This window comes from Coenobita brevimanus, chromosome 86 (genome assembly GCF_032717465.1).
Source record: "Coenobita brevimanus isolate Jiangsu-jjx chromosome 86, ASM3271746v2, whole genome shotgun sequence".
Lineage (NCBI taxonomy): Eukaryota > Metazoa > Arthropoda > Malacostraca > Decapoda > Coenobitidae > Coenobita > Coenobita brevimanus.
In genome coordinates, this window is record NC_137039.1 from 32,980,684 (window position 1) to 32,993,899 (window position 13,216).

Sequence of the window (13,216 nt, forward strand, 5' to 3'; positions counted from 1 at the left end):
AATGACTGTCTGGCTCATTTTACTGGACATGTTATTGATAGTTCTCCCACCTTTCTATTCGTCCTTCATGATTGAGGTCGTGATGATGATGATGATGAAGATGAGGATGAGGATGATGATGATGATGATGACGACGGTGATGTATAGATTTGACTGCCGTGTAAGTTAATGATACTATAACTAAAAAATGAGTCACTACTAAGATAGAATATAAGTGACAGACAAAAGAGGGATACAGGAAGAGTAGCTAAGAAAAGAAAAATCATCATCATCATCATCATCATTACCATCGTCATCATCATCAGTTTTAACTCTCTTTCCCACATACGCGGGGCGGGAGGAAGATCAGAACCGAACATACAAGTACAAAATTCGGACTATCAACAGAGTGCCCAGGTAAAGATGAGACACAAATCCATCCACTCACCCTTCAAGCCTTCGAAATTCTCTACTCCATCCCACAGGCACAACGATCCACACAAAACTCCGTATCAAAATATCACCTGTGGGAGAGAGCCATTTCGTCGACTCTTGAATCCAATGTCGTTTACTTTACTTTATTCTTATGGGTTTCAGACGATTTTATTATTGCTTAGGAGGGATTTTTCTAACTGGAGGAGTAAGTTGAAGCCTTCCTTAACCCCTTCAGTGCGAGAGAGCCTTTCCTATGCTGAATGAAATCGTGTGTGGAGGGAGTAAATATAAACCATGTCACAAAAAGTCGAAATAAGGGAGTCAAATCAGCGGGTGTAATGCTTCTCATGTGCCTCTCTACATTTTTCATCCACCCATTTCTAACAAAATATTAAATAGAAGTGAGGCGCATAAATCTAGCGTATAAATGCGAGGATAGAAGCAGGGTGGGATGAAATATGAAGCAGCGAGAGGGTGGGATGCAGGCACTTGACATCAACTTCAACAACTGGTGGTGATTGCAACTCGGGTGATTTGCATGATGGCTGCTGGCTAGGTGGCTGGATGGGTCGGTCTGGGGGACACATTCTGCATTTTTCCTTTCCTTCTTGTCCCTTCCAAATCTTTTCCTTCCTTTCCTCTTCTCTCCTCGACATTTCTATATTCAGATTTCCCTCTCTTTCCCCTTCTTTCCCATCCTTTAATGTTCTCTTCCAATTATTTCCACAGTTTTTCCTTCCATTCGTTATTTGTTCTTTCCTTTCTCTTCTTTTCCCCTCCGTTCCGTATCAGTTCATGTCTTTCCCTTCCCGTTTCTGTGCATATTTTCTTTCTCTTCTCTATCAGTCTTTGTTTGTTTTTGTTTTTTTTCGTGTCTTTGTTTCTTTTACTCATTTTTCTGTGCTTTATCTTTTCTTCTCATCCTCATTTTTTTTCTTTCTTTTTTTTTGGTATCCTCTGCTTTCCCCTCCCTTCCTTTCCTTTCCTTTTCAATTTCTTTCTTCCTCTTCGCATCTTTTCCATAGCTACCACCTTCCCTTTTTCTCCTTCCTTTCCATCTCATTTCTCTCTCTCTCTCTCTCTCTCTCTCTCTCTCTCTGTTTCTTTCGTTTATTTCCATATCTTTTTCTTTCTGCTTCCTTCTTTGCCATACACTTCCTTTTCTTTCCTATCCCATCCCTTCCTTGTCTTTTTATTTCTTTCAAACCCTTTCCCTTCCCTTCTCTTCCCCATTTCCTCTTTTCTTTCGCTTCTTATCCTTTCCTTTCCTTTTCCTACCCATTCCTTTCTTTCCCTTCCCCTCTGATTCCTCTCCTTCCCTTCCCTTCCCCTCCCTTCCCTTCCCTTCCCTTCCCTTCCCCTCTCTTCCCTTCCCTTCTTATTGCTTCCTTTCTCTTTCCTTCCTTTCCGTATATTCGCGTCTTTCCCTTCCTTCCATTCCCTTCCCTTCGAATTCCTTCCCTTAACTTTTACTTCCTTCCGTTCTCTTCCCTTTCCTTCCCTTCCTTTTCCTCCCCTTCCCTTCCCTTCCCTTCCCTTCATTTCCATTCCCTTCCCTTCCCTCTCCCCGGTTCTTTACTCAGTTCCTTTAATTGAAAGTTATTAATTACTAATATTATCAATTCTCTCTCTCTCTCTCTCTCTCTCTCTCTCTCTCTCTCTCTCTCTCTCTCTCTTCCCGCAGACCGACCAGGTACTGCCTGTCTTCCATGGCAAATGCATCTTCAAAAGCTCATCACTATTTCGCTCATCATCATCATCATCATCTCTTCTGTTTCCACTTCCTTTATTGCTTCATTCTTCGTTCATTTTCTTCTTTTCTTCTTTCTTTTATATTCTTAATCTGTTCCCTCCTTTCTTTCCTTTCCTCAAACACTCCACTTCTCCCTTCCATCCCTTCCATTTATTTCCTTCCATTTTTCCTCTTCTCCTGTCATTTCCTTCGTTACATCGATTATAATCATCATCATCATCATCATCATCATCTTCTTCTTCTTCATCTTCTTCCATCTACATCCTTTCTTCCTTTATTTTTTACTTTACCTGTTTTTTTCTCCTTCTTTCTTCAGTTCCCTCTTTTTCTCCCAGTTTCCTCCGTACTCTCTTTCCTGTCGCTTCATTCTCTTCCTTTTAACTTTTTCCCTTTCCCATTTCCTCTCCCCTCCCTCCCTCCCTCCCTCAACACTTTCTCTCCCTCATTTCTACTTCTCCCTCTCCTTACAGCCACTTCTACTAACAATCTCTCTCTCTCTCTCTCTCTCTCTCTCTCTCTCTCTCTCTCTCTCTCTCTCTCTCTCTCTCTCTCTCTCTCTCTCTCTCTCTCTCTCTCTCTCTCTCTCTCTCTCTCTCTCACCCTTCCCAACAACAACCCCCCCTGCCTTCCCTCCCCACTCCTCTCTCCTCTCTCTCCCCTCCCTCCTTCCCTCCCGTCTCCAGACAACGCTCTCTTGTTAAAAAGATTTCCTCCCCTCTCATATTTCTGACGCCCTCCTTCCTTCATCCTCCTGACGCCATTGTTCTTCGGACCTTTTTATGTGCTCTCCCTTCAAGTCTTCCAGGGTTGATGTAAGTGAGTGTATAATATTATCTCTCTCTCTCTCTCTCTCTCTCTCTCTCTCTCTCTCGACGATAAAAAGCGTAGTTTCCTTCCCTGTGTTTGTCTCCAATTCTTTTGTTCCTCCTCCTTCCTTGTCCGTCGCTTTTATATCCTCTTTCATCATGCCTGTCTCTCTCTTCCTTCACCCCTGCCTCTCTCTTCCTTCACCCCTGCCTCTCTCTTCCTTCACCCCTGCCTCTCTCTTCCTTCACCCCTGCCTCTCTCTTCCTTCACCCCTGCCTCTCCTTCCTTCACTTCTCTTCTCTCCCTCCTGCTTTACCTTCTCTCTCTCTCTCTTATTCTTCTTTCTCTCTTTCACACCCTCTTTCGTCATGTCCCTCCCCCCTCGTCCTCAACTCCCTCTTCCTCTCCACGCCTCATTTCTCATCTCTCCCTCCTTCTTCACCTTCCGCCCTCATCTTTCTTTCTCTCTCATCTTCCTCCTTGTTCTCTCCCTTCCCGCTCTTCACACAGTCTTTCCCACTTCTGTCCGCTCTACCTGCTTGCCAGTCTACCAATCTGTCTGCCTATCTGTCTGTCTGTCTCTCTAAGTGTCTGTCTGTTTGTCTCTGTTTTTTTTATTTTTTTCACAAATTGGTGGAGGAGTTCATGAAGAAGGGCAATGTATAATGTAAAATGATCGTTAATGAGCAGGGACGTAAATACCTGCAGATCTCTAAGGCCACTCCTAACAAGAAGAGATTTTTTGACCTGGGTTTAGACACGGCCTTCATTAACCTCTTCACACCTGGGGGACTGTCCTTCACACCTGTCCTTCACACCTAGGGGACTGTCTTTCACACCTGTCCTTCACACCTAGGGGACTGTCTTTCACACCTGTCCTTCACACCTAGGGGACTGTCTTTCACACCTGTCCTTCACACCTAGGGGACTGTCCTTCGCACTTGGCCTTCACACCTAGGGGACTGTCTTTCACACCTGCCCTTCACACCTTTGGGAATGTCCTTCACACCTAGGGGACTGTCCTTCACTCCTATCCTTCACACCTAGGAGACTGTCTTTCACACCTGTTCTTCACACCTAGGGGACTGTCCTTCGCACTTGTCCCTCACACTTAGGGGACTGTCTTTCACACCTGAACTTCACAACTGTCCATCACACCTGTCCTTCACATCTAGGGGACTGTCCTTCACACCTGTCCCTCACACCTAGGGGACTGTCCTTCACACCTGTCCTTCACACCTAGGGGACTGTTTTAAGCTGAGTAGTAGATGAAAGTCACTTGAATAAATTTAAGTATCACGTCTTATTATCTGTCTCGGCGCTGTTTTCTGATGCACGACGGGTAGGAGATGAGGCTCTGTTCTCTCCAGTCGAGTATGGAAACGTGTGTTTGGTTTAGACCCGGAAACAGTGGGCTGAGAGAGAGTGAATGTTCTGAGTGATTCTTTGGTGGTCGTGTTCTTGTTGTGAAAGACGCCTTTTTATGCATTGGAGGCCCTTTGTGTGTGTGTGTGTGTGTGTGTGTGTGTGTGTGTGTGTGTGTGTGTGTGTGTGTGTGTGTGTGTGTGTGTGTGTGTGAGAGAGAGAGAGAGAGAGAGAGAGAGAGAGAGAGAGAGAGAGAGAGAGAGAGAGAGAGAGAGAGTTACCATTTTCATCATGCCTAAACCCAACCCAAGCTGCAAATCATATATCTTGCCTAGATCCTTCATTACACCAGCCATGTTTGAATTATTATTTTTTCCCTTTCGTGATTTTTCGCTTCTTTTACCTCATCCCCAATCTCCCTCGCACGCACATTACGTCAGGGTTTTCAATCAGGTTTCTCCCTCCTTGCTTAGCGTCGGGAGGGAAGGAGGGAGAGGAAAGAAAGGAAGGCGGGGAGGTGACGGGTATGGAGATGTAATGAGGAGATAGCGAGGAGGAAGTAGGAAGGCGGAATACGATGGAAAATTTGATAAGATTCAATCCTTTTTCTGTGGCCTTGGAGAGACTTTAACTTTGTATTTTTACCTTGACTTTTAATAATTAGACTCAATATTTATGCTATGGAGGCTGACGAGAAAATGAGAGGGAGTGGGAAGGCTTTTAGATTCAGCGTCTCTCTCTCTCTCTCTCTCTCTCTCTCTCTCTCTCTCTCTCTCTTTATGAAACTAGGACAACCAAGAAGGACATGAGTGGATAAGGTGGAGGAGTGGATAGGGGTGGATCAGGGGGAAGGGCTTGAGCAGGTGGAGTGGGATATTGGAATCACTTTCTGGAGAGGGGTACCTGTAACACCTGCCCTAATTAGCCATCACCCTTCCACTCACTCACTCTCAAACCTCAGTCCAGTCCTCACTCTCACACACTAGCAGAACAAAGCAGCTCCTCCTCCTCCTCCTCCTCCTCCTCCTCCTCCTCCTCCTCCTCCTCCTCCTCCTCCTCCTCCTTCTCCTCCTCCTCATCATCATCATCATCATCATCATCATCATCATCACTTATTTCCACCTAAACACTGGGTGAGACAGGATCCAGAAACAGGGAAAGAGAAATCGAGAGAATCGTCCACAGAAAGCTTAGTGATTTGAGCCATACCCTCATTCACACACCATTCAAGGCCCTGGAATCCTGGCGTCACCTCACAAGCCCATTATCACGCTAAAAAAAAATAAATAAAAAAATGAATTACACACGTATGCCCTCAAACCCACGACCCTAAGTTGTTCTTATCCAGCATCATAACATTTAGTCATCTTGTGTGTGTGTGTGTGTGTGTGTGTGTGTGTGTGTGTGTGTGTGTGTGTGTGTGAGAGAGAGAGAGAGAGAGAGAAAGAGAGAGAGAGATGGCTTAGCAGGTGCAGTGGGTGAGAGAGGTCTGAGGTGGTAGGAGGATCATTGCTTGTCTCTCCCTTCCTCCACGTCCTACACACACACCACACACACACACACACACACACACACACACACACACACACACACACACACACACACACACACACACACACACACACACACACACACACAAAACTTACCTCGTTAAGAGTGTCTGGGCATTTGTTACCGAGAGAGAGAGAGAGAGAGAGAGATAGAGAGAAAGAGAGAGAGGTGCAAGAAACCCCGTCTTTCCCGAGCACTTGAAGGAATTAATATAAAACTAAGGATAATTTCTTCCCTTCAATGTCCAATAAATTTCCTAAGTTAAATAAAGTTTTCTGAAGGTAGTAAGGAAATAAAATCGTCTTCTGGGAGCACGTTAACCCTTTCATGGTGGGGAGAACTCTTAATATTTTCTCCCAGCTAATGCCAGACGATTTAATTCAGCTGAGAGGGAGTCGTGGGGGCTTTGAAGTGATAATAATGGTACCTCTCTCTCTCTCTCTCTCTCTCTCTCTCTCTCTCACACACACACACACACACACACACACACACACACACACACACACACACACACACACACACACACACACACACACACACACACACCTGGTGGCCCGGGACGTGTAGCGAGAGGCCCTGGTAAGCGTGGCGTGAGGAGGCTTTACCGTAGGGCGACACCCACTCCGACCCGACCTGGAGGGGGAGAAGAAGTTGTATATTATTATTTTATTTAAGGAAAGAATTATTATAGAGGGTAAAGTTGTCTCTCTCTCTCTCTCTCTCTCTCTCTCTCTCTCTCTCTCTCTCTCTCTCGCTCGCTCGCTCGCTCGCTCGTTCGCTCGCTCGCTCGCTCACTATTTTTCACCATCAACCCATCACTCCGTCAATTTCTTCATTATACAAAATTATTATACTTACAGAGCGGCGATAATTTTGGCGAAAAATTATCCAAACATATTTTTAATCCTGTTTTTTGCACCCTTTTCACTTAATATATTTTCTAGTTGATGATGATGATGATGATGATGATGATGATGATGATATTCTTCCCTTCGTGTTCAGGTCTTCCCTCATACAGTATATCACAATCTGAGCAATGATCATCTTTACCATTCCTTTCTTTTCTTTACTCCATAAATCTTCTCCTTCCCTTCCTTCCCCTCTCTTCACCCCTTCCTCCCACTCTCCTCCCTTTGCTTCATCTTCTCTTCCCTTAGTCTTCTTTTTCCTCCTCTCCAACTTCATATCCACCTCTCTCCCTCTCCTTTTCTTCCTCCTTTTCCTCTCTTATTTCCTCCTCCCTCACTCTTCTCGCTTCTTTCCCTATCCACCTTCGCATCTTCCTCCCCCTTATTGCTCTCCTCCTCTTTCCCCTCCCCATCCTTTCCCCTTGCTCCAATCCCTTTTTCTCCCCCCTATTCTGTATCCACTTCCTCTTCCCCTCTCTTTATCTTCTTTCTCTGTCCTCCTACCTCTGTTCCTCTGTTCTTTGCTCCTTCAGTCTCCCCTTCCATCCTACCCTTACCTCCCTCAATCTCCGCTGCTTCCTTCCCTTCTCCTTATCTTTCCCTGCCCTCCTTTTAACCCTCCCCCCCGCGCTCATTCTTCTCATGTTTCTCTCCCCTCTGCTTGCTCTCTCCCCGTCCATCTCTCAACTTTTCTTCCACTTCCTCTCGGGTTTTCTCCTCCTCTTTCCTCTTCTCTCTCTCCCCCTCCTCCCTTCTTCCTTATTCTTCTTTCCTCTTCTCTCCTCCTTCGTCTCTCTGCTCCTCTACTATCACTCTACCCCTCCCCCTTCCATTTCTTTCCTCTTCTCTCTCCCTTTTCTTCCCTCTTCTTTACTCTTCATATCCTCTCCCTCTTTCCCGTCCCCCTAATCATCTTCTGTCCCTTTACCTCTTACGTCTTCTCTTTTCACTCCCTTCCCTCCACTGTTCCTTCTTTCCTTTCTCTCCCCTCCCTCCTCCTTTCGCTTTTACTATCCTTCTATCCCCTCCTCCTCTTCTTTCTTTCTCCTCCCTTGCATCTTACTCTCCTCTACCCCTCCCTCTCTCTCTTTCACTATCCCTCTACCCCCTCCTCCCCCTCCTATTCTTTCCCTCCCTCCCTCCCCATCTGTGCTCCCTCCACCCCCACCTCTCAGGCTGTTGTTCCTAATGGCTCGGCAGACTGTTGACTCTAAGGACGGTGCGGCTGAGGTATTGTTTGTGCTAATAAAAGGTCAGACGCCACAGGAGGTCAGGTCAATAACGAAGGGAATTATACCTTTACGACACGCATTATTGGAACTTTTTTTTTTTTTGTACCAGAGCCGTACCACACAGATGCCTACTTTCTTTTTATTGTTCGTCTTCCAGGAGAAAACTTTGCCCTAGTTCCTCATCACGCTTATCGTGGAGAATTTTCAACCATCCCGTTTTCATATCAGAGTGACGTGAATTGTTCAAATGGGAGATTATTAAGTGTATTTCAATATATCCAGCTCGGATCAATGTGTATCTTATTCTGTTCTGATTTTCGCCAATGTTATTCAGAGACAGGGAAATTCACGGGCCTGATTGAAATATGGAAATCAATCGGGTGACTCAACATTTCCATTCATAGGCACACTTCTTCCTAACAAAACCCATCTCCACGGAATATATAATACTACTTCCCCTCCTCCCTGCCCCACCATCATCTCACCCAATCCACCCCACTCTTCTCCGTCCATTCTTCACAGACCAAACTTGACACATCTCAAACGCCATTGTCACAGTAGGGCTAATACCTGACAAACACTCTCATAACCACTACCTGAAATTACCTGCACCTACCTGAATCGATGTTAGGCACCTGAGGGATTCGATATTAACGCATACGAAGAACCAACACGCCTTCGTTAGTCGTAAGAATAACGTGACTTAAACTGCGCTAAGTTGAATCGATTTTGATCTGAAGTGACCTGAAACCATCTATAAATTATTCACTTTAATAAGGCGCAAATTTTCACCCTTTTGTGGCTTATTCCTGTAGTTTGATGACATTACTGCTGTTCATTATCCATACCATAGCACTTCTTCATGACTAGGGCTACGTTCGTGTCCTTTGTTATAGCTCAGTGGCAGAAGAAGATAACACTACAGCTCTACATTCTTTTCCAGAGCACTTCTTCGTGACTAGCATTATGTTCCTGTGTTGATCTCTTGCTATAGCTGAACGTTGAAGAGGTGAAGAGGTGTCACATTTAGGCCAAGTTAAAGTGAAAGGCGAAGAAGAAGAAGTGTCAGTTTTAGGCCAAGTTAAAGTGAAAGGCGTAGAGTCAGTGCACCCACCTGTGACCCCTGGAGGAACCACTGTAGGGAAGGTTTGTGGTCGCCGTGGATGGGCTGACGGAGCTGACAGCCGATTTTGATCAGCTCTGACGGTTCGTAGATCTCACGGGCACCCACCAGCACGGGGGGGACCAAGGGCTCTCCTGGGTGGGGGGGATAGATAAATTAATAGATAGATACGTAAGGAAACAGATGGATAAATTGATTGGTGGCTTAACGATAAATAGATTTAAAAAACTGGTGAATGGATGGAAGGATGGATAGAAGGAAGGATGGAAAGGAGGATGGATGGAAGAATGAGTGAACTGGTGGGTGGATGGATGGGTGAATAAACGGGCATTGATAGACTGACTGAAAAAAAGATGAAGACGAAAAAACTGATTAAGAATTCGTTGGAAAAAGAAATGAAAGCAAAAAGATAAGAACAGGAAGAGAGAGAGAGAGAGAGAGAGAGAGAGAGAGAGAGAGAGACTAGTTAGAGATGCTAATTACACACTGATTACCAGAAAAAGTAGGCCTATTTTTTCTCCTTTTTTTTTTATCTCACTAATTGGCTGTGGAGTTTCATTAAATATTTTTCCACCTTAATTAAAAGAGGATAAAGTTAAATAATAATAAAATAATTGAGTTCTAAATAAAATAAAGTATCATCTATCTGAATGTTGGGCAGATTAATACATAGAGGAATTTTTTGATACATAAAAGAATTTGTATCAGTGTGACAAGTAAGAGGATGCATTTGTATTATTATGTACACTTGAGCAAAAGACTGACACTATAATTCTCTCTCTCTCTCTTTATCTCACACACACACACACACACACACACACACACACACACACACACACACACACACACACACACACACACACACACACACACACACACACACACACACACACACCTCCCCTCCTTCACACACTCCCCGATCGTAATGACACACTTCACCTCCCTCCAATACACGCCCATTTGCAACCACCTGAGAGCTGTTGGATAGACTTTAGCAGGAAGACACGAGACGAGGGAAGAGAGTGGACTTAACAAGACTCTCACGCAGGGGATAACGAGGCACCTAGACCCTAATTGAGGTAGTTAACACCCTCACCCCGATAACGTCATTATTATTGTTATTATTATTATTATTATTATTATTATTATTATTATTATTATTATTATTGTTTTATTATTTCTGCTTCTACTGTTACTGCTACTACTGCTACTGTTACTACTACTACTACTATTATTATTATTTTTACTGTTTAGAGTCATGCCTAAGTTTAATGATATATAGATAGCAAGAGCAAACTAGATAAGATTCTCTCTCTCTCTCTCACACACACACACACACACACACACACACACACACACACACACACACACACACACACACACACACACACACATATTCACTATATCACTGAAGAAATTGCCTGACTACAGAGGAAATGCGTTGCGTGTATGAGAGAGCTTTCGCCACCCCGACCCGCAGGTGGTTGGGGGAATGAAGGGAGCCACCTGGAATAACCCACTAAGCTCTAGGCCACGCGGGGTGAAGCTCTGGCTGAAATAGGGAGCTTTGGGAGCGTATTAGCCCCTTCACAACGATGATGTCTTTCTAGCATTAGTTTTTTCCCCTCTCCAGACGATTTTCTTCAGCCTAAGGGAAATCTCTCGTTCCAAAGAAGCGGGAAATTGTCTTGATTGATCGTTAGTGTAAAAAAAAAAAGTTTGTATATTTTCTTTTTATGTAATCGATGGACCTTTTTTTTGTTTTTAAGGTGGGAACAATTCTTCTACTGCCATGACGCTTTGACCATTTTATTTTTACTAGCTGCACATTACTTTATTTACCCAGAGAATGAACTTTAGTTGTGAGGAGGCCAGAAATAATGTCCTTTACTTTCTTCAGTGAGATGATTGAGATTTGGTTCTTCTTACTATCGTCAGAGTGTCTTTATTAGCGTTGAAATTATCGTTTGTTGTTGAGGTGACTGGCTTTTCATTCATACTATCGTCAGACTATTTTCCTGTCCTTGAAAATGATCCCTTACGTCGTTTTTATTACCACCAAACTTCATTTAGCTTCGAAGAGGAGTGCTTGTTTTGCTGAGGTTAGTAACGAGCCTCCCTTTCTCTGTCGTAGTCCTGCAGTGCGTGAAGGGTGAGCACATGAACGTGGGAACAGTTTTACAGTCGGCGGAATGCTCTCTGTCTCACCGGCGTTAGGAAGCAGATTTTTGTGTGAGATGGAGCTGAGAATATCGACGACTTGAATGACTGAGTGAACGGATGTTTGAAAACTGATGTATGAAGAAATTAACTGGGTACTGGGGATAAATTTTCTCCTTATTTCTATTCCTGTATCTCTCCTGTCCTCTCCGTTACTCAGAAACAGATAAGATTTGAAAGGAGGAGACAGACGAAGAACAAGATGGAGAGATGAAATTCCAGTTTGTTGGGGTCAGCTGGAATTGAATAACAAACAATAGATCAGAGTGGAGAAAGTTTATAGAGGCCTTCATCCTGCAGCAGACTGTCCTAGGTTGATGATGATGATGATGATAAGCGAAGAGGCTAGCAAAGAGGCAGGCTGGAGATGACGAGAAAGAAATAGTCATGAGAAGAAATAGAGCAGAAAATACTGTAGGGTTGGAAAAGATTAGGTGACGTCTTTGGCGGTGGGCGAATATGTGGGCGAAGATGATGATGATGGTGATGGATTGTGATGTATGGGCATAACTTTGGTTTCTGATTTCTTCTCTCTCTCTCTCTCTCTCTCTCTCCCTCTCTCACCCCCTGTGTTCTAGGGAGCGTCACTATGCGAGAGGGTGGCCGCAAAGGAAGTGAATCAGCCCACAACTTTTCCCAGGTAAATTACACGGTCTTCAGGTAGCACGGTAGGACAGGTGAGAGAGAGAGAGAGAGAGAGAGAGAGAGCAGTGGAGAAGTTCAACATGTGTGCGGAATCTCTCACACTTGAAGGGATTAGGGTTTGAATGTGGAGATATTAATCCTGTCAGGGAGTATTAGCCCTTTAAGTCACTCCACGTACGTAAAGCACGCACGCACGCTCATGCACACACACACACACACACACACACACACACACACACACACACACACACACACACACACACACACACACACACACACACACACACACACACACACACACACACACACACACATCCCCTCACCCCACCTACACATACATACATCCTCCCCAACACATCAATCTCTCTCCACAAAAAAAAAGAACCTCCCCCAAAAATGTCCCCCTCCAGCTCTCCACAAGACGAGAGAGAGAGAGAGAGAGAGAGAGAGAGAGAGAGAGAGGAAAAAAACATTATCCAAGGGTTCTACTTACAAAAATTCCTAACCAGTTCACAGAATATAAGAGTCTTTATAATAATCATTAATATTGATTTTATTTTCTTCGTCGTAATTTTTCACGATAATAACTAGTTTTGTTTGGTTGTTAAGTGTTTGGTGGCTAAATGAGTGAAGGTAAAAGTACATATGGGCAATTTGTAGTAGTAGTAGTACTGTAGTAGTAGTGGTAGTGGTAGCAATAGTTATAGTAGTCGTAGTAGTAGCAGTGGTGGTAATTTTGGTGGTGGTGGTGGTATTAGTAGTAGTAATAATAATAATAATAATAATAATAATAATACCGGTAATAATAATAATAATAATAATAATAATAATAATAATACCGGTAATAATGATGATGATAATAATAATAATAATACCGGTAATAATAATAATAATAATAATAATAATCCACCAATCCTACCTTAAGAAACTGTGAAATAACGACTAATCTAAACCCAAATACAGCTCAAACTCAAGATGCCTAATAATTACAGTCCTCATTATTTTTTTTCCCTGCTCATAATATCAAGGATCTCTCTGGAGGCTGAGTGTGGGGGGGGGAGAAGGGCGAGGGGAATTTGGATAAAGAATAATTGAATAGTATATAGAGCGTTTAGTATTGCCATCACTACTACTGCCCTTTTGGGATTTGATTTTTTGATGTGGAAAAGGGCAGGGTTGCGTGATATTACTCCCTCTC

At 43.8% G+C, this 13,216-nt stretch overlaps 1 protein-coding gene across 1 annotated transcript in view; it reads right to left on the reverse strand.

The window, feature by feature from the left end:
* The window catches only part of LOC145410659 (uncharacterized), a gene marked incomplete at its 5' end in the record, with an annotated part of 38,269 nt that overhangs the window by 5,287 nt on the left and 19,766 nt on the right, over positions 1 to 13,216 (reverse strand). Inside the window, 2 exons of the mRNA XM_080280772.1 lie at positions 6,437 to 6,523; positions 9,145 to 9,287. Of these exons, the coding sequence (XP_080136898.1) occupies positions 6,437 to 6,523; positions 9,145 to 9,287 (230 nt within the window). The remainder of the gene's footprint in view (positions 1 to 6,436; positions 6,524 to 9,144; positions 9,288 to 13,216) is intronic.